The sequence below is a fragment of the Acartia tonsa genome, chromosome 7 (assembly GCF_053477335.1).
Source record: "Acartia tonsa isolate MP-2025a chromosome 7, ASM5347733v1, whole genome shotgun sequence".
In the NCBI taxonomy this organism is placed as follows: domain Eukaryota; kingdom Metazoa; phylum Arthropoda; class Copepoda; order Calanoida; family Acartiidae; genus Acartia; species Acartia tonsa.
In genome coordinates this window covers 27,175,817-27,197,034 of record NC_137266.1, presented here as the reverse complement: position 1 = coordinate 27,197,034, position 21,218 = coordinate 27,175,817, and the positions used below count along the sequence as shown (strand labels likewise).

Sequence of the window (21,218 nt, the reverse complement as noted above, 5' to 3'; positions counted from 1 at the left end):
TCTGTCTATTCTAAAGAATCTATTCTTTGTGCAAAAAAGGAAGATATGCACGGTGCGCGCAAAGGGCGTTGGTAGATTTTTCTCGTACGCGCAGACGCAAAAACGCACACCCACACGGTGACAAAAAGGCAGGTTGTTTTTTAACACACATGAATACACACAAGTTCACAACCAAATTACATGGTAAAAAAAGATGTCCAATACTAGGAACTAATAATTTATTCAAAATTTCAAAGTATGATAAAACCAATAACAGTAATATAAAACAGTATTGTTTTATACACCAAAGTTGATGGTTGTTTCTTTGACAATTTATGTTTCAGAGTGTAAAAATGCGCTGCTTTTAACAGTTGTCAAGAGAGAATAAGTTTATGAAAATATACGTGTAGGTTATATTGTTAAAAAAAATATTAAGTTTATTACAAGAAAAGCTACAAACTTTTAGTGCACGATATTGATCACATTAAAGGGCCAAAAAACCTACAAAATATACAAATCAAATGATTTTTTTGCGGTGGTTTAGAGAAAGCAATTATAGTTTGATTACACTATACGTGGTGCCTGAAGTCTATACGATACATCATTTATACAGTAAAAAATGCAGCTATAATAAGCAAAACAGCTACTGTCAATATAAAACATTGAAAAAAATTAAAGGGCTGGTTATATTTTGATGAATCATAACCACAAATTGATTATATTTGTAGTAAACAGATGTGTTATTTTAAGAATAATAACACTTAATCGATTTCTTTAAATATTTAACTAATAACCGGAAAATTGTTTTGATATCTTTAAATGTTTTCTAGAATGTTAGGATAAAAAGATTAACAAATAATTCTCTATATTGGGCTCTTATTATGTAATACAATTATCCACGGATACGTACATGAAAAATAATAGGCTTAAATCCTTTTAATTTGACCTGGCAAGCTAAATGCTTTCAAATTAATATTTTTTGCATTTGATTTCTTAAATAGAATACTTAAAAGTTTCTTTTCCAAACGAATCGAAGAGGACCGGATTAAAAGCCGAAATTGAACGGCCTTTTCAATAATGTGTTACTTTTTTGACATCAATAACAGCATATATTTCCGTAAACGAAAGACATATAATTAAAAAGTACAATTAGTTTCTACCAAAAATATAGGAGAAAGCAAACTTTTCTTGCGAAAGAAAAAAATTTGAAAAAAGTGAAATAAAAAAAACACGAGGTACAAGAAATTATGAGAAAAAAAATCATTAAGAATTGACAACATCTTAAAAAAGAAATTATGAATTTCATATTCATTAATATAATCTAAGGTTCGGTGATAGACATTTATTTAAATATTTCTTAAACTAATAATTTAAGTAAGACGCGCGTGCTTCGAATCTGATTATTAACCGGTTGTAAGCCATTCTGAATTATCGTGTATCCCTATTGTGTTGGCTCAGATCTTCAATATTCTCGGGGCAAATTTAGGTCCTATAGTATCATTTTATAACATCCACCACGTAAAATTGTCTACAATACGATGCTAACCACTTTAAAATTCAATAGAAAAATAATCTAAATTATCAGCAAATAGATCTCTGTAACAATTAACCTACGTTAATTTAGCGTTATAAGAAGCTTTACAGAAATTTTTAGCGCGCTGGTTTAAGGCTATTTTAGGGCCGGACAAAATCGCTATTGGAAATTCTGCTTTATTTTGGCAACTAATTATTAATTTAATAATAATGAAAATAATTGGAATATCACATTACAAAATAAAACAAAGATGTTTTTCATGTCCTTTTTAATTGGTTTATCATATAAATAATTAAAAGTAAACGGGTCATTAACCGGCAAAATTCAAACTAAAATAGTAAATTTTCGAGATTAATAAGCTTTAAAGCAAGTAGTTAATGACTTTAACTTACTAAATATGGTAAAAAATAAGCAAAAATGTCACAATTTCACCTACCTGTCAAAAATAACCAGAAATTCACGCAAAAAACTGCAAAATTTTGCACCAACTCGACTTCACCTTCAAAAGAGACGCTACTCAACTAAAGGAAAACTTTAATTTTATTGGCGCATTTTCTGGTGGTGAGCGCTCATTGGTCAGCTGTTTGTTTAGGTTGAATACTATTGGCGGATTTTTTCTACCTTGGCTGTGATTGGTCCGACTGGGACATTTAATTCTAGTTGAAGATACGCCCGTATAGGGGCGCTTTGTTTATAGTAGAAATTATGGTTGCCAAATTATTATAAATTCAAATTTAATTTTTTATCCTTTAGCATATATACATAAATTCAGGGGAATTAACACAGAAATTATTACTAATTTATAGCTTTAGATAAAAAGGAATTGATAAAATTTTCGGCAACCCTTGTCAACCAAGCTTGGGCCCGCCATTTTGAAATTCAAATATTCCCCTCTCTCCTTTGTTCCCATAATGCGTACCTCTACCTACCTCCCTTGAATGTAAATAGGGAGATTGATATTAGGGAAAGGGGGTATAGAATCTAAGGGGAATTTCATTGACGAAACAAAATGTCGTCTTTGTCGAGAAAATAATCTGTAAAATAATGAACAATTTATTATCACAACAGATCAGATTTTAATTGTATGATATGTCTACCCAAACATTACAACATAAAGTGCAATCTTTGCAAAACCAAAAACAGTAGTCTTAGCTTTATACCTAAAGTATTGTTCCCCCCCACCACAGGGGATAAGACAATGATGGTAATGTTTATTATTTCCATTTATTACATAATCCATTTTAAGGATTAAAAATTTACATGAAAAGGTTTAACTGACCAATCAAAATATATAAAATTATTCAGTTATTTCGTATATATATTTTTAAAACTTCGGGCACCAGAAAAACTTAAAATTAATGTCCCCTACCTCCAAGCAAGTAATTTAAAGAATGAAAAGAAAAAAATAAAGAAGTAAAACAAAGAAATAGCTCCCATGAAAACTCTCGTAAAAACTAAACAGTCTGACAAAGTAAAATTATAGAGTAACAATGCTTAAACAGTACAACAAATATAAAAAGATAATTATATATTTAAAGTTTAAAAGAAAAGGAGTAAATGCCATTTAATATATTTTATATCATTTTAAGCACATCAAACTTTTCAGAACATTTCAGAAAGCTTAAAAATAGGAAATCTTCCATAAAGGGTTAATTACTGGGGTGATAATTTATAAATAAAGATGTTTTTATCAAGTACTTTTCTATCTAAAAGGCTAACATAACCTAAATTATTATGAAAATTAAAACCCTTTATGAAAAATTATCCATTTTTATTACAAATCATAACGGGGGATTGAGTTATTATTAATAAATGTTATTACATAAGCTTTGATAAATCGTCTAAAAGGTGGATAGATAAGAGGCTGAAATTATTAAGTTTGGGAGCGAAGCTGCTCTATAGATAAATGCTTAGCACTGTCCGCAATCGGCGACAACAATCTTCTTGCTGGTCTTGCCGCTCTGGGATCCATAGGATTCAGTCTAAAAAAATAACAATTTTAATTGAAAATTGAGCTTATAGTTTATGTCCAGATGTCTTAAAGAAAATGACATTTGACGATAATTTTTGTAAATTTAATTGACCCTTCTGTTAAATTAAAATCATGGTAGAAAAGGACACTACTTTTTAGGAACTCTTCACAAATCAATAACAGTGCCCAAAGTTTTTAATCCAACGAATAAGACAGAATTATTATATTTTTTTAAATTAAAGTTTAAGTCACAGCAAATTGCAACTCCCAGCCTGAAAAGTCCCCATTCTTTTTAAAGCTAAGGGTTTGTAGGCAAATATCGAAATGAAAGTTATGAACTTATGTTAATTAAGTACAATACCTACCTAAAGTTCACAACCCTTTTATAAAGCTATGCTACGTAAGATAAAACTATCTTTAGTCAGATCTTGTCGCCTTGTAAATACCAATTCTAAAGCTAGAACATACCTTCTTAATAATATCCATGCCCTCAACGACCTGTCCGAAGACAACGTGCTTGCCGTCCAACCAGCTGGTCTTGGCTGTGCAGATAAAGAACTGGGAACCGTTGGTGTTGGGTCCAGCGTTGGCCATGGACAGGATACCTATAATTAATAACTATCAGTGGTTGTTTTGACTTCAGTTTTAATGTAGAGGGAGGAGATATAAAGTTGACAAATGTATGAAGAATACGTAGATATTGTAAAAGGGGAATTTTGTCGTCAATTCAGGTTGCTGATCCTCAGATATTGGTCAATACGTTCTTCCTTGGTCGGGGGGAAGTGATGCGTTTAAGCCATAAGCGGGGGGGATGTGCATAGTTATATTAGCCAGTTGGGAGAAACATTTTATCGGGGTATGCGAGAATCTAATATCCACTGAAGTACATAACCTGAATTCATAACATGTTGTATGAAAGAATAAAACAGAGCCGTATCAAACTTTCTAGTTTCCTAGTTGATTATGACAGGTGTTTTACTTTAAGACAATCAATAGAGCAGGATATAAATGCTTGAACATTGTATATACTTGTAATAAACTTTTGGTCACTTGGTGTGTGAAATAAATTCAATAGATGGATAATATTCTCAGATAGAAGTATGTTTGCTTGTCTGTCCAATAATATAGGATCTCTTAAAGCACTTAAAATAATCAGTCTTTAATTATTAGAAAAGCGGCTTACTATTGGTTAATATTAAGCCTATTTCGAAGAGGAAAATTTGTTAAGCTTGAAACAACGATTTGAATATTAATAAAGATAGGGCGACGAGGTTACCTAACAAACTTAAGAATCTGTTTACCTGCACCGGTGTGCTTCAAGCTAAAGTTCTCGTCCTCGAACTTATTGCCATAGATGGACTTGCCACCAGTTCCGTTGTGGTTGGTGAAGTCACCACCCTAAATTAAAATTACTACATGAAAAGGGATGAAATACAACACGCAGACTTGAATATTAAGTAACCAAATGACGTGGTAGTTTAGATTAGGAATGGGAATCCGTCGAATTTTTGGGCCGGATTCGGATTCCGGATTCTGAAGGAATCCGTCAAAAAAAAGTGACGGATTCTTGCGGATTCCGGATTCTTATTTTTGGTGGATTTCGGATTCGGATTCCGGATTCTAGCAGTATTTCAAAAGGCCGTCCGTCGCAGAGTGATAGCTTTTTTCGTTAATTTATCACTATGTTACTTGGTTGAAGCCTTGATTTGTTTAAAGTGTTGACTTCCAGCATAAATAAAACATTTCAACTTCGTGGTTTTTGTGGGAAGAAATGGGGTGGGGGTGGGGGGAGGGTGGTGTGTTGGGGGGGGGGGGGTGATCTTTGCCTTCAAAATGAAGGAGTTGTAAGAAAAAACTCAAGACAGTAATTTTAGCCTACCAATTTAGAATCCGGAATCCGCTATAAAAAACGGATTCCGGATACGGATTCGGATTCATAAATTGGCCGAAAATTGGCCGGATTCCGGATTCGGATTCCGGATCCGGATTCTCATCACTAGTTTAGATAGATAAAAATGATAAACTAAATTCAAATTAATACCCAAAAGGGAAGGTTTAACAATTCTAGGTTATACCCTATAGGACCACATACCTGGCCTGAGCAAACCTATCCAACCCTAACCTAAATTAAGTGTCATCAAATGCAGCCTGCAAAATACAATGAATCCAAACCCTGCGGATCTACATACCTGGCACATGAAACCGGGGATAACCCTGTGGAAGGTGGATCCCTTGTAGCCGAATCCCTTCTCGCCGGTGCACAAAGCACGGAAGTTTTCGGCCGTCTTCGGCACGACGTCAGGCCTCAACTCCATAGTCACTCTAATTAGAACATGGTATTAAAATATTTATCCAATCTTTTTTTAATCAAAGCTTTTCTATAATTAGGGTCGATCGGTCCGTCCGTAGCGGTAAGCTCTATTCGTTAATTTAGACTTGTTATAATTGTCCTATCGATTTCAAACTAGGCATTGTGATTACTTAAACAATAACGAATTAGAAAGCGTAGTGACTAATAGTTACCAGAATGCTTGTACGCCCAATTAAAGCATGTAACGGTTAGCTTTTTACATCAACTTTGATAACTTTATATAGGAATTCAATTATCCTATAGATTTTAAACTTTGCATGATCTGCTTTAATGAATGTGGTTATCTTTGTTTCCAAGTAATGAGCATTATCTATTGGTAAGAGCAAGTACACACAAAACCAAATTTCAATTTATAAAAAATATCCATAAAAAATGGAACTCCAATTTTTCAATTTTAAACAAGTTTCAATGTTGCATAATCAAAGAAACTCAATAAATAGCAAAAGGTTTAAAAGAGAAAAAATCAAAAACATTAATCAGAGCCAATGTTAAAGATTCTAAACATTTCTTAAGGACACTTTCTTCAAGAATATTGAGATACTTCGCATAATACATTTAGTAAAATCTTTATTCATTGACTAGGTATTAAAATTGACAAATTGATTTGACAATTAAATCATAAAATATTGCATTTTATCCACAGATTTGATAGTTGGAGTATTGTAGTGTTAAAGACGCAGGTTTTCACGATTCACCATCAGAATCCCCAAAAAGTTTAAGGACAATACCTGCCAAGAGGGGCTCCATCGGCGGTGAGATCAAAGTACACACGGGTGGTCATTTTAGAGTCTGAAATTATACAAGTTAAATCGATTAAGAAAACAAAGTATGCAATTTTAGGGTCTGTTTTAGTACGTACAGTACACAATGCAATGGTTTAATTTTCTGGGATAAACAATGGATCAGGGGTCAGAGGGCGAGATTTGACAGTACCCAGCCTTTTTATAATACGATTTCTCGTTGTTTTAGGTATATTTTCTACTCCAGCCTCTTCAAATACTTCGGCACTGGTAAGATGTGGGCTCCTTGCCAACACAAGCTTGATTTTGTTCAAATCACGAGATGAAACCTTTAATGAACCTGGCTTTGTGCAAACTTTCCGCTTTACTATCCCCTCTTTAATATATCGTTGAATTGTGCGGTGATCTCTACCCAATCTTTTGGAAATTTCCAAAGTATTGAGTCCCTGTGAAAATAGTTTATTAATTTGACTCTTTTCGCCTTCCTCAAGATCTTTTTTCTTCCCCATTTAGTCTGAAAAACAGTATTTTCTTAACAAAGTGGTTCAGCAAAAAATCTCCAGGCAAAGGGCAAAGCAACAAGCAGTATTTAAGTAAATGAATAAAAGTACAAAAAAAAGATTTTTAAAACCAAAATAGATAATTTTGGTAGAAGAATTAGAGTCATTTGTCTTTAGTAGTAAAATACAATTAAGAGAATTCAATTTAGAAATACCAAACCCGTTGATTGCAACACAAGATAAAATAGATAGAACATGATAGGGCTTTCTCATGTAGAATTTATCTTAATGTAAACTCAATTATTCATTAAACATCGATCTTGCCCTTTAAGCATATATCAAACAGAAAATTACAATGGTGACAACATTCATAAGTAGTGAAGCACCAAAATTGATTAGAGAGTAAATAATACTTTGGACAGAGCAATCTTTTAAAAAAATCGTTCTTGATATACAAAATAAAAAAGCTTGATGTCTGTCTCTGTCCGTCCGACCCTTAAGATCTCAGTAACCACTGAACCGTTCGGATTCTACACTTCAGGGTATATACCTATTGGTCCTGTGGTGGTTTTAAGCTATTTTCTTGAAGACTGGGACCCCAACCCCCCAAAAACAAAAACATCCCCATTATTTTTGTTTATAGCTAGGCAAGTTAGTTCACATAAAAACTACTAGCAGCACCAGTAGTACTTAATCTAATTTTTTAAAATAACCTCTAGTACTTCTAATATTATAAATAAACAAAACTGACAAAATACCTATGCAGCTAAGCTAAAGTTTAAAACAAATTTCAAAATAGCCTAAAATTTTCCTATATGAAAATCCAATCGGTTCGGTGGATCGACAACACAAGAAGAAAGCTATAATACAAAATAGGATACTAGCGGATGCGTCCCTAACATCTAGGGGCTATCATTTCTAGAGTTAAATAGGAGATGGAAACTTTTTCATTAAAAAGGCCGACAGACAAACCATTTAACAGAGAAGCTTTACTTTAAACAATAAATAACTACAGTATAAACATTCAACAGCATAAATTAAACTACAACAATTAATTTAAATCATTAGATCATAATTTCAATTTAAAACTGAAAAATACCGGAAAACTGCCCCTCCTATCTCTCGATTACATAACCAACAATTTCAATGAAAATAATCGAATATTTACATTTATATTAAACTTAAAACATAATTAAATTGGTTTTAAAAACTAAATGAAACCGATATTGAAGCAAGTCACAATTAATCAAGTATAATATATTAGTAGATGATGGACTAATTAATAATTAAACGGAATGCCTTGTGCCGGTAAAGTTAAAACAGTCACCACATTTGCACGAGGGAGGCTGGGCACAGGTTGCCAACTTTGAACCAACTTACATCGCTAAAAAAAACTTTAAATTTTAATTTTATACTGACGAAATACTCTTTCTTTTGGCTATCATAATATATAAAAAATATTTTTTTGATAAAATGAAAATATACATTTTAAATTTTTTTTTTCATTCGGCAACTTGTTGAAGAATTTTGTGTGGGGATGAGGTTTGGAGAGGAAAAAAGGGTAAGGAATTTTATTATACATGTTGCCAACCCTCGCTTTCTTGGAAGCTGTTTGTATAATAACATTTTTGTAATAGTAGTATAATTTTTATTTAGATGTTAAATAGTTAAATTTTTTAAGCTTTCTTTTCATGGTTTTTGGTACTATTCCATTTGCGAATTCAAAGTAACCCACCCCCCCTCTAATCTTAAAATAAAATACCTCCCCAAAAAAAATCAAAAAAAATCCTTTAAGGGTTTAAGGCATGACAGGTTTAGGCCCCCCAGGGTAAGGCTCTTCCAGTTGATAAGTAAAGTTATCTCCCTAGCTAGAAATTCCTCCCCCACCTAGCCTATATAATAATTTAGATAGATGTAGACATCCCAAAGACATGACATGGAAGAACCTGAATATTTTGGATTCTTTTATGATCATGTAGAGGGAGGGGTAATTTATTTTATTTAAAATATTAGAGACTAGCCAACATTTTATTCTCTATTTTTATAACCACTGAGGATTCTGGAACATTGCAAGTCCTATGCCTGTGGTGCCCTAACCCTGCAGAGCTTCCCTGTACCTAATATAACCTAACCTACCCTATAAAACCCATTTACCACTGGAGCATAAACCTGCAGGGCTACCATGAAAAATTTACCCCCAACTACAGAAATTTTAAAATATACCTTCTTGCAGATATGGCTTAGGAGTTTAAAGTCCCTTTCAGTGGCATGCAAATACAAGGGACATTTAGTGTAATCCACCCCAACCCTATGCAAAAACAAATGTTATTGTGTGTTCCATCTAAAAAATCTCTGACATTAATATTAGTTTATATATCCCATTTATCCCAAAACTGTATTTCTGTCTAAATAAATCCTTTCATGATTTGGTGTTCAGTAAATGTATCTAACACCTCTGTTTTTATCTAATACTCTCTTGTTGACTTAAAACACCACCATTTTTGTTTGAATTCAGAAAGGTTTCAAAATTTTTGGGTGTGCTTGAAAAGTTTCTGGGATTTCATAATAATGTTATATGTTTTGGTTGCATTCATAAATTATTTAAATAAAGAACTAAAAGGAGGAAAAGAAGAGTAAACAACCCTTATGCTGGGCCTTAATTATATGGGTTATCAACATTTGAATTCATTTCAAGAAAAAGTATATTGTTCAACTTATAAATTTTGTAAAACGTGACTAAGTCGTACGTCCCATTTCTGGGTCATACATGAAAAAAAAAGAGTTTTTATTGTGCTGCTTCAACTACATTATACAGTTTTATCATCACATAATAAAGGTGCGTCACTGACTGCCTGTATATTATTTTCAAATGGTTCTCCTTGCCTCTATGAGTGTTCATTTCATATAACAAAAACCAAATTTTATACATAAAATACATGTTTTTATACAAAAATGTTATGATTTATATAAGAAAATATACAAAAGAATATACATATTTTTACAATTTATTATTGTTTTGTTTAAGTTTTGTACAATATAAGTTGATTGACTTGCTTTGCATGGTTGTGTTTCTTGTTTGAAGCTGAAGATTTAGTATTGGCTGAAACATAAGAAGGGTATAGAAAAGTAACAGGATGATTAAGTGTATAAAATGACATACAGTCTTTTTAGATAATGTTGTTTTATTGTGTAAAGGGCTAATATCTGTATGTAGTGAGTCTCTCTATAAGGTGGGAAATAACACATAGTTGTGAGAACATTGTCACTTACAAAAATACAATTTTAACTTTCCACCCTAGGTAGCAGTTTAAAGTCCCCTCAAGTCCAAATTAAAATTTAATTCATTTCTATGCATTTAAGGATCTCCAGAGCAGGATTGTTCAATCAAAGGGTTGGATATCTGCTATGAACTGTACCACAGGTATCAGGCAAAGGACCAAGAGTCTAGTCTCTGAATTGACAAGTTTACTGTTCAGTCCAATAAAGTGGGGGCATTTACCACACCCAAATACATATTTTATACCAAGTTACAACTAACAACTCTAGGGCCTCAAAAAAAAATTTTTAATCAGGTAAACTTTTTACATTTCACACTAAAAATGTGTTTTTCCCCCACCAAAACTTTTTGGGTATTCCCCCTTCCCCCATATGAATTGTACCCACAGGGCATAAAAATTTAGACCATCTTACCCACTACCCCCCCCCCCTCTCAAGATGAAAAGCTTGGATGTCCTTGCTTTTATTGATTACATTTATTCTTCATTACTTCCTTTACTAAAATATTAAAAATATCTTATGTGAAGTTGGCAACATATTTGTTTCGGAATTTTTTTTTCATATTTGCATTTCACCGAAAAGAATTATTACTAACATATGATTTTCTCACACATTTTATTTGCTCAGCATTTAGCATGGGGGTAATAAAAGATAACTCATTTTTATAGAAAAAAATCCAGGAAAGTTAGCTGAAAAAAGTACGAAAAACACGACTAGTCTAGACTATTGAAAAGTTGTTCAAGTTAAAGCTTCAAGCATAAAATTTCAAAGGCATGGACATTTATTATGAAAAACAAATGATTCAGGACAAATGGAAAAGGTTGTGTGTTTTACTTTTGACATTTACTAAGCTCTTCTTCAAAAATAATTATTAACAAAAATTTTCATTTATTTTTCACAATAATGATACCTATCCCTATAGAAGCCCCAAGCATTATAATAATTTATTTAGAATGATAATTATATAATGACAATAAAATAACGATAAATAATGCATAAAAAGTTTCTATGCTTAACTTCACTGTTCTTTTTATTTTGACATAAAAATTGTATAGAAAATTTTATAAAGGCATATAAAACATCGATGGCAATTTTGTACAATTAGCGAAGCCTAGAAATCTAATAAATCTTTATATATCTATAATACAAAGTAGTTTGATGTCTGTCTGTCCGTCCGTCCGTCTGAAGCTTTAGATCTTGGTAACCACTGAACCGATCGGATTCTACTCTTCAGGGTATATACCTTATATTGGTCCTGTGGTGGTTTTAAGCTATTTTCTTGGTGGGTGGGACCCCTAACCCCCCCCCCCAAAACAAAAAAATCCCTCCCCCCATTTTTTTTTTTTGCTGAAGATTTCCTTGGTCCTTTATGTTTTGTAGAAGATTTCCTTGGTCCTTTAACGAATTTCGCCTTAATTTTTTTATCACCTCTTGGGGCAAAGCCCCTAGAGGCTAGGGACGAAGCCGCTAGTATATATTATTTCAATGTAAGTTATAAAGTGATTTTGCTTATTTCTCTTAAGAATCTTTTTTTAATCAAAATATATATAAGCTTAAATAAGATTTTAATTCATTTGTCTAGAAAGTTTTAGATCTCACTAACTGCTTGGCCGATATAGTTCTGCTTTACAGTGAAGCTTCGTACAGGTCCGTTCGTGCTTAACGTTCAGCTCTTTTCGTTAAGTTAGGCATGCTAGAATTGTCCAATCGATTTTAAACTTTTTCAAGGTTAGACAGCGTAGCAACTCTATAATAAACTAGAAAGTAAAAATATACAACATGCTGATTTTTAACTTTTTGACAACATCTTTTTGTAATTATCCTATTCATCTGATTTTTGGATCATACATAGTACAATATTTTAAACGAAGCATCTCTATAATCAAGGTCAAAAATGTAGGTAAGTCCTTATACAGAATAGGTACTGTATTAGGCAAAGTGTTCATTAAGATATATAAGTTTTCCGGAATTTTAATGTTAGGGGGAGATTTGAAATCTGCATCAAATTTTAAGGATTTTTTTTATAAAATTCGTTTTTTGTATAATTCTTTATCTAAAAGCGGAAATGCATTTTAAGTTAATTAATTTTGACCAATAGGATAGGTGGATTTTAAACTACCTGCGCTATAATTGGTTGAATGATGTACGCCATCCAATCAGAGCGCAGATTTTTTAAATCCACCAATCACAGATGCCAAAATTAATTAACTTAAATTGCATTTCCGCTTTTAGATTAAGAATTATAGAAAAAACGAATTTTATAAAAAATCCTGAAAATTTGATGCAGATTTCAAATATCCCTCTAACTTTAAAATTCCGGAAAACTTATATATCTTAGTGTTCATGTTCTTTGTCCTACTGTTTGATTTCAGAGCTTCGCTTTTATGGATGCTGTCATCCTTGTTTATATTTTGTAGAAATTGTTGCATAAAAACAATGAAAGTCAGCCATAAAACAATAAAAGAAAATACAACCCTTTATCTTTTATATCTTTAGCTTTCTTTTGACAATCCTAGAGTTTTTAAAGCAGAGTTTTTTTTATATAAATATGTTGTAGGTGTGTGTTCTTATTCTCAGTTAATTACTTAAAATGTGAAGTAGCGATAAGTAATCGGAAAGAATGAAAGAAATTGAAAAAATAATCACAGAACTTCCATACTCGTATGGGTAGGGGGTTTAAACACCTCTTTATCTCCATCTTGGGTGTCTTAGCCCCTCAGTACTTCTAAACAACTTACTTTATCCGTCTGTATGTCTGTTAAGATGGACATTTAGTTGGAGAAATATCATTGTTCTCAGCGACTATTAAAGATAGATGTTTTATATTTCATAGAAAGATTTTCATGAACAAATTTCAATAGGTGAAATATGTTTTTTTTCTGTCGTTTGCTATTTAAGATAAAAGGCTGAATATTTTGGTTAAGATTTTGCCGTTCAATGCAAATATACTCTATAAATTCCTTTGTCCGTCAATCCAACTATAGTGCTTTGGAAATACATAAATTTTATACACAGGAAATAAGTGATTTTCTCGTATTCATTCGAATCCGGTGGATAGGAACCGGTTCTCATGCATACGAAAAAACTATGTCTAGCATCGTATTATATCCAGCTTTCTACGAATATAGAAATGTACAATCATAAGATTAAAACCAGTTTTTTTAGCCGGTGCCTTTGGCACCTCGGGGCTAAAATAACTAGTTTTAATCTCATAATTGTACTTTCTATATCCGCGGAAAGCCGTTTATAATACGATACGAGAAATAACTATTCTCAGTTGTTAACAAATATGTACTGCTGAAATGAAAGAGACAACTTGTGAAGGATGTGCGGAAAATGGATTGCCTATTTCTTCAATAATTTCCAAATGTGTACAACAGATAACCCAATTATTGCAAACGCTATTTTCAGCTACTCCGGTCAATGGAAAAAACGATATATTGTATAAACGATTTATACATTATACATTCAAAATTTTAATTCTTAAATTTTGATTTTTTATGGAAGTTTTAAGCTTTTTTAGCTTGTGGTAAATATTGAGATAAGACGCGGTTGCTAGGTACACTTTCGGAAACTAAAATTCAGTACATCTTGTGAAGGGAATAACTAGCATACTGAGAAATTCATAATATAGAATAGCTGTGCTTCTACTCGAGATAGGGACGTACTTTTATCTGCTGCGCGATTAGGAGGGATAAAACATTCGACTTTTAAAAATTTTAAAAAAATACACGGTCTCTTATTCGTTGATAAAAAAAATTTGGTACATTTCTAAAAACTTGATTGGTTGGTTTTAACAACAGTGTCTCCCCCCCCCCCCCTCCCTCCACATGACTTTACCTCTTTCCCTGACTGACCATGGAGAAACGTATTGAACAATATCTGATGACATTATTAGCAACCTAAATTGACGACAAAAAACCTTTGTCACAATATCCACGAATTCTATATTAAATTTATTGTCCATTGCATATACCTGAGTACAATTGACTAGCTATGCAAAATCTGTATGCAAAATTTTGACAATCGAACCATAAACACCAAAGATATGGGGAAAATTTGGAAAATATAAAAATAGCCTAAAACCTGCTAAAGTCCGACCGCCATTGATGTTTTATAGTTAATTGTGCTCCTTAATGATGGGAATGTTGTCAAAAAATTTCAGCTCTCTATCTTTTATAGGAGCCGAGAAAATCACGTTTTCCCTAATTCATTAATTACGGACGGACGGAAGGACGGACGGACAGACGGACGGATGGACAAACGGACGGACGAACGGACATTGTGAATTATAGAGTAGCTTCGCTACTAATAAAAATAGACTATGGTTTATAATTAGGTCTCAGGTTTAGCCTTAAGTCCAATTTTATTCAAAATTCTAGGAAAATTTCTAAAGATAATTATTTGAAATGATTTATTTAAACCAAGGACAACGATACTCATTTGTTGACAATTTAGGGCTAATTTTGAGAGATTTTATTTTGTAGCTACTCTGCAACTTACGTTGTCCGTCTTTTCGTACGCAAATCCATATCACTTACGTTAGTTTTGATATTTTAGGAGATGTTTAATTTTCTTAGATGTTTTTGAAGATAGACAGCTGAAATTCTTTGTGAAGATTTTTCTAATCTAAAGTGAATCTACTATATAATACCATGTATTTTTTAGTCCATGGGATATTTTAAGAGAGACGTGTATGAAATGTGATTTACTCAGCTGTTATTAGAGATAAAAATGTGAAATTTTATAAAAAAAATATTTATCTACTTTATAATTCACTAGCAGATTTGCCCCTAGACTCTAGGGGCTTTGCCCCAATATTTAATTTTAAAAAAATAGGTACATTAAGAGTAGAAAAGATTGTCAGACGGACGGATGGGCGGACATACATCAGACAACTTTGTATTATAGATTATGTCCGTTCTTCCGTCCATGACACTATCGGTCCAATAGTTGCTGATATCTTTTTTTTTACTTTAGACGAAGGGACAGATAAACAGACATTATTTCTAGCTGAGACCCTAGCTTTTAAATGTTTCATAATAAGAGGAAAGGATTATTAATAAAAAACAACCCAAAGAAACAGTGAAAGCTTTCTTGAAAGCACAACTTAAAATAGCTCGTTCATAATTTCTTACCTGTTAGTAATTGTGCTATGAAGCTAGGGCGGTCAATTTATCAAAAGAAAGATTTTACCTCCCTCCCCCCTTCCCCGCCCTCCTCAAAAATTAAATCTTTTTTGGGGTCACTTTGGAAAGAAAAGATGGATAAGCGGTGTTTATTTTTTTCATCAAATTTTTTCAACGAGAAAAAAATACTTAAAATTAATCAATATAAACCAAGGATGAAAACTTCCATAAAAGCGAAGCTCTGAAATGGAAGAAAAAACGAACATGAACACTTGTAGAATGTCAGAACTGAATAAACTTAATATTATGTCTATATAAAATTAAAGTAAATTTTATCAAATACACCATTAAATACGCAATACTGTTTAAGGACATACTGATGTTTTTAAGACTTAATTATAGAGATGCTTCGCTTATAACATTGAACCTTGTTGTAATAGGAATCAGTATTAAAAAAATCAGATGAATAGGATAATTTTAACATACAAAATTTGTTGTCAATAAAGTAAAAATATCAGCTTGTTTTAAATGGACGTACGGACTTTTTGGTAACGATTATAGAGTTGCTACGTTACGGACGGACCAACCCTAATTATAGAAAAGCTTTGCTTTTAAAAAGCAATTACAATGTAGTAAATCTTTTTTGTATCAAGGATGACAAATTCCATGAAGGGAATTTTTACATTGTTTTTATAATATTGAACATAGTATAAATCTGATGTAACATCGCTAACATAGACATTCATTTGACATTGTTCCCAGTTGTCCAAGAAATCGCCATTTCCTAAATTAAGCTAAAAATATCATTTTGAACCAAATTAAATAAAAATACAAATTACTGTTACCTTTTTGTTGCAAGAATCCTCACGCCTGATTTGCAAACATTCATAGAAAATGATTGGTTTAATTGTGAGAACACCAGGAAAAAGAACAGGTTGATGAGAACTTTCTAGCAAAATTATCCAAAGAAAGATTTAACCCCCCCCCCCCTTCAAAATCTTTCTTTCAGGGATAGAGTTTAACTTAAAGTCAAGAAAATAAAACATTATGATAACCCGTTTTACCCCATCCCTTATCCTCTACCCCACTTTTACTTTCATTACAAAATTCTTCCATCCTAACTTAACAACGCTACTCAATACTGTGGCTCACCAAATTTACACATAAGGTGACGTTAACATGGGAAATACATATAATTAATTATGAAAATAATATATCCAAGTGCGTCTGTCGATAAAAAGAGAAAGACACAATAAATCATTTAGCTCTTTATTTTTAATTTTTTAAGTTTAAAAATATTGTACTCGGCTATTCCTTGGCCGATTTAGGCTTTTAATCATATCCTGGCCGAGACAAATTTAGACCGTTGACTAATCAAAAATCGGTTCAGTTAGAGGGATACCCAACGTCTCAATTTATTGCTACCAAAAGTCTTATAACTACGTTGCAATTATATAAAAACCCGTAAATTGAGTTTAATCAAAGGAGTATACTACATATTTCAATCACGCCCCCATCCCGTGATACAGCGTGGCATTAATTTGTCATCGACCCTTTCAGGTTTAATTTGAATAGAAATAGAAGGATAAAGATAGTTCAGTCAATCTATTAACCCTTACAGATCGGGCCCCTATTCCCACCTTAATAGATCGGGGGGGGGGGGTCATATTGACCCCCCCCTCTATCTCGGCTCCTGTTACAGATAAAGACGTAAAATTTTTTTCTGGTGGTTCATGTGTATTTTTAGAGAAAATTACTTTTTCTAGTCATAGCAGCCAGACCGCTCCTTAGCCGCTTTTTAGCAGCCAGCCGCTAAATATTAAAACAGCTGTAGAGCGGCCAATTTTGCAGCTAGGATGACCAAATTTTAGGACGAACTTTTAATTTTCATAACAAAAAAATTACTTTTTCTGATCATCGCCGAAAAACGGCAAATAACGGAAACCGCCATTTTCGGCGGTTACGGCGGTAAAACGGCGGTTGGCGGCGCCAATTAATAATTTATCTGTTTATTGTTGCTCAAGGATTTACCAAAAAAAATTATAGGTCTCTAGCTGTAATAGAAGCCATGATATTCATGATATATGTCTGTAGTAAAAGCCGGACAAAAATCGGTCATAAAGTCGGTCAGGGAGCGGTCAAACGGTCATAACACCATTTTTCTCAGAAGGTCAGAGAGTCGGGCTGAGCACACGCATTTAGCAAGCTCTCCCCCGCCCTACCCCATGTGTTAAGCTCAGTTCTACCTTCCCCCTCTCTCTCAACTAGTTCCCCTCTCCCCACTGCCCGTGGTCACTCCGCAGTTGGAGGAAAGGGAAGACACTGTAGCCAGAGGGCACCTCGTATTTAGGCCTGGCAATGTGTATGTGTTAACGTATCGGTCAATTGTTAACACAAAAAAAGTGAAAATAAAACATTAATGAATTAAAAGTTTTTTTTTAACTTATGTGTAACCTAATCGCTTTAACTTAATGAACAATTTTTGGTGAAAACACTCTCAAATTTTTTTTTGATAATTTTATGATAATTTATCGGTCTGGCAACATTTTTACCGGCGCAAAGTACTCCCGACAAATAAGCTCTCCCATTGGCTAACATTTTTTCGCGTCCCACCATTGGTCAGCTGACCCACACTCACTCAGCACCCTCGGTTCCGCCATCTTCACTTCATCATGGCCTGTAGTACGTGTGACAACCCAGAATATTGGTCAAAGTTTAAAACAAATTTGGACGCTGCTTTGGATGTTAAGTTTAAAGAATACGATGCGAATATAGCTAAGGTAAGGGATGAGCTTATTCATAGTACTTTTGCCAGTCATAAAACCGAAATAAACGATATTAAATTGAGAGTCTCAGATTTAAATGTTAAAATTCAATCTATCGAAGGTATAGAAAATTTCGTAGATGCTAAATCTGTTGCAAGTGAACAAAAAGCGATTAGGACCACGATTACACAACAAAAAGACTATTTAAACTCTATTGAATCGTCGAGAGAAAATTTCGTCAAATTTCAACTTCTACAAAACTCGATAAGAGAGCAAAGGTGCCGCGATTGGAGTTGTAGAATAGTGAATTTTCAGCAGCCGTGGAGCCGTGAAAATATTACAGAGTTTATCATATTTAGAAACATTATAAGGCCCACCCTTGAAGCCGCTCTTAAACGTGGAGAATTAGAATATATTCCCTCACATTTTTGTGATATCGTCGAGCGTGCCCATATGCTCCCATATACAAAGGGCCAGATCCCCGTTTTTATTTTTCGTTTTATGTCTAGATCCTACCTCGACGCGTGGATGAACAATAAGAAGGCTGTGCTTGACCGTTACAACGCCGAGATCAAGAGGTTCAATCCCAGGAACAACGCGTCACCGGTCCCGTTCTTCCCCAATAGGTTAGTCCAGGCGAAGCAAGATATGTCCGACCTCAACAGGAAGACCATGACCTTTGTGTATGCCACAAACCAGATTTCGAGGGCCAAAGTCGCTGGCCAACATGTCCAATTTCAGCTCAAGAACGGCAGCCGCTGGATACGCTGCCTTAACCCGTTTGGCAAAGACCTGAAGGAAATGGCCCAACCCATACCTGGAAGCGAGGATTTTTTTCTGTCAGAGGCACCGCCTATCCTTTGTTTCAACAAGCTAGCGCCTGAGGAAAGGAAAACATTCTTCTCTAATCAGGCTGACTTAACAGAGGATGACTTCCCAAGACAGTTTAGTACGATCACAGCCCACCCTTCCAGCACGATTCAACATAATTTAACGTCTGCCCCTGCCCCAGCTCTTGGGGACCTAGCTGTGTTCCCTCCCATAGACTCTGCCGCAACCGTCGCAACCGCCGCACATACAGCCGTTGCACCAGCCGCACAGCCCACACAGTCAGTACCTGCCGCCGTCGCATCCGCAGCCGCCGCTACAGCTGATTTCACTGCCGCACCTGCCGCCGCGCTCACCGCCGCACCTGCCGCCGTGACCGCCGCCGCATCTGCCGCCACGTCTGCCGCACTTGCCGCCGTGTCTGTCGCCGTACCTGCGGCATCTATTGCCGTACCTACCGCCACACACACCGCCGCACTTGCCGCCACGTCTGCCGCATCTGCCGCATCTACACCTGTCGTTGACTCAGCACCTTCCGTACCTGTTGCCCCTGTCGTTGACTCAGCACCTTCTGTACCTGTTGCCCCTGTCGTTGACTCAGCACCTTCTGATCCTGTGGCCACGAGGGCCAAAGCTAGAGACACCGCCAACAAAGCTAAGCAAAGCAAAGCTACAAAGGCGGTAATCACATCATGAGGTTAAGTATCTTATACGTCGGAAAAAAAGGTACTTAACAAAATTATTATCATCATTTTTAAATTCATTTACAAAGTGATTTATTTCGAAAAACTTAATGTTTATATCCACGTAAACTCTATATTATTATAATATTAATATTAAATATTACCCAACTTGTTAGAACGCCAACATAGCATATTAATTTCAATCTATTTTTCTTATTTTTCTGCTGATTAGCATATAAAATACTTGGAACTTGTATGAAAATGAGTAGGGGGAACTAAACTAGCTTGAAATGTGTTGCCACCCCCAACACACACATAAACTAAACGCTATCGGAATAACCATAGTAAATATGGTAATTTTTTTCGCTTTAACGATAATATATTGTATATTACCTATTTTTATTTGTCCACTAATATCTACTGTGTTTCAGATGTCCATACTTGATGTTAAGACGATTCCTCCTGCGGTGCTCCTGGACCAGCTCTGCTATGACAAACCTCCCTAATGATCAGATTAACCAGGATTACGGTAACTTAAACGATAACATTGGTCTAAATCTTATGAATCCGATTTACGGCGACTACTTTAACGATTTTGAGAACGAATTCGGAATAAATTGCGTTTTTTCAAGTGAACAAGGTATCGTACAGAAACTGAAAACATTCAATGAAAACCTTCTCAATATTTTTAGTATTAATTGTCAGTCATTACATTCTAAATACAATGATATTGTCTCCACTGTAGACTTCTTTAGACAACATGATATCCACTTAAATGTTCTGTGTTTTCAAGAATTATGGCTGAATAAGGATGTAAATATGGATTGCTATGGAATTAATAATTACGATTGGCATGTTAAACTCCGCACAAAAAGTAGGGGGGGAGGGGTGGGTATTCTAGTAAGCAAATATTATAAAGTAGATAAACTATTTGATAAATTTTCATTTAAAGAAAATATTCTTGAATCTATTTGCTTAAAAATTTCCCACAATGGACTAAAGTTTTGCTTACTAAACTGTTATCGGCCACCCAATCAGAGTAGTGCTGAAATAGAAGAATTTTTTGAACTTTTTTTGGACCTGATTGATAGAATAGCAGCTTTAAGCATACCATACTTCATTGTAGGAGATTTCAATTTTGATCTTTTCAAAATAAATAATATAAATAGCAACTCCATGAGAATTATTGAGTCTTTTTCCTTTAACGGTATCATAAATACCGTTACCAGAGCTACTAGAGTAACTAGAACCACTGCAACCCTTCTTGATTTATTCGGGGTAGGTAACTTTATTCAAAACCTAATGTCTTCCTTTGTCTTAACTTCAAAAATCTCCGATCACTTGCCAATTATTAATTCATTCCGAATAGACAGAGTAAATAAACCCAAACCTCCAGATTTCTTTGAAAAAAGAGAATTGAATGATGAAAACTTTGATGCCT

General features: G+C 34.0%; 3 protein-coding genes across 3 annotated transcripts in view; 1 reads left to right on the top strand and 2 right to left on the bottom strand.

Moving 5' to 3' along the window:
* LOC145325174 (delta(14)-sterol reductase TM7SF2-like) overlaps nucleotides 1-2,128 on the bottom strand; it is a 38,385-nt gene extending 36,257 nt beyond the window's left edge. The window contains exon 1 of the mRNA XM_080168039.1: nucleotides 1,950-2,128. The gene's annotated coding sequence lies outside the window, so the exon portion shown is untranslated. The remainder of the gene's footprint in view (nucleotides 1-1,949) is intronic.
* Nucleotides 2,129-3,026: 898 nt separating this feature from the next.
* LOC145325173 (peptidyl-prolyl cis-trans isomerase-like) lies at nucleotides 3,027-15,776 on the bottom strand. Its single transcript, XM_080168038.1, has 6 exons — nucleotides 15,773-15,776; nucleotides 6,585-6,647; nucleotides 5,675-5,807; nucleotides 4,787-4,883; nucleotides 3,954-4,090; nucleotides 3,027-3,495 (listed from the first exon to the last, which is right to left on the bottom strand). Exons 2-6 carry the CDS (start codon nucleotides 6,635-6,637, stop codon nucleotides 3,424-3,426), a joined length of 492 nt encoding a protein of 163 aa, XP_080024164.1. The 5' UTR covers nucleotides 6,638-6,647; nucleotides 15,773-15,776; the 3' UTR covers nucleotides 3,027-3,423.
* A 2,373-nt stretch (nucleotides 15,777-18,149) lies between these two features.
* Nucleotides 18,150-19,935, top strand: LOC145325172 (uncharacterized). Its single transcript, XM_080168037.1, has 2 exons — nucleotides 18,150-18,281; nucleotides 18,776-19,935. Exon 2 carries the CDS (start codon nucleotides 18,795-18,797, stop codon nucleotides 19,788-19,790), a length of 996 nt encoding a protein of 331 aa, XP_080024163.1. The 5' UTR covers nucleotides 18,150-18,281; nucleotides 18,776-18,794; the 3' UTR covers nucleotides 19,791-19,935.
* The last annotated feature ends 1,283 nt before the right edge of the window (nucleotides 19,936-21,218 follow it).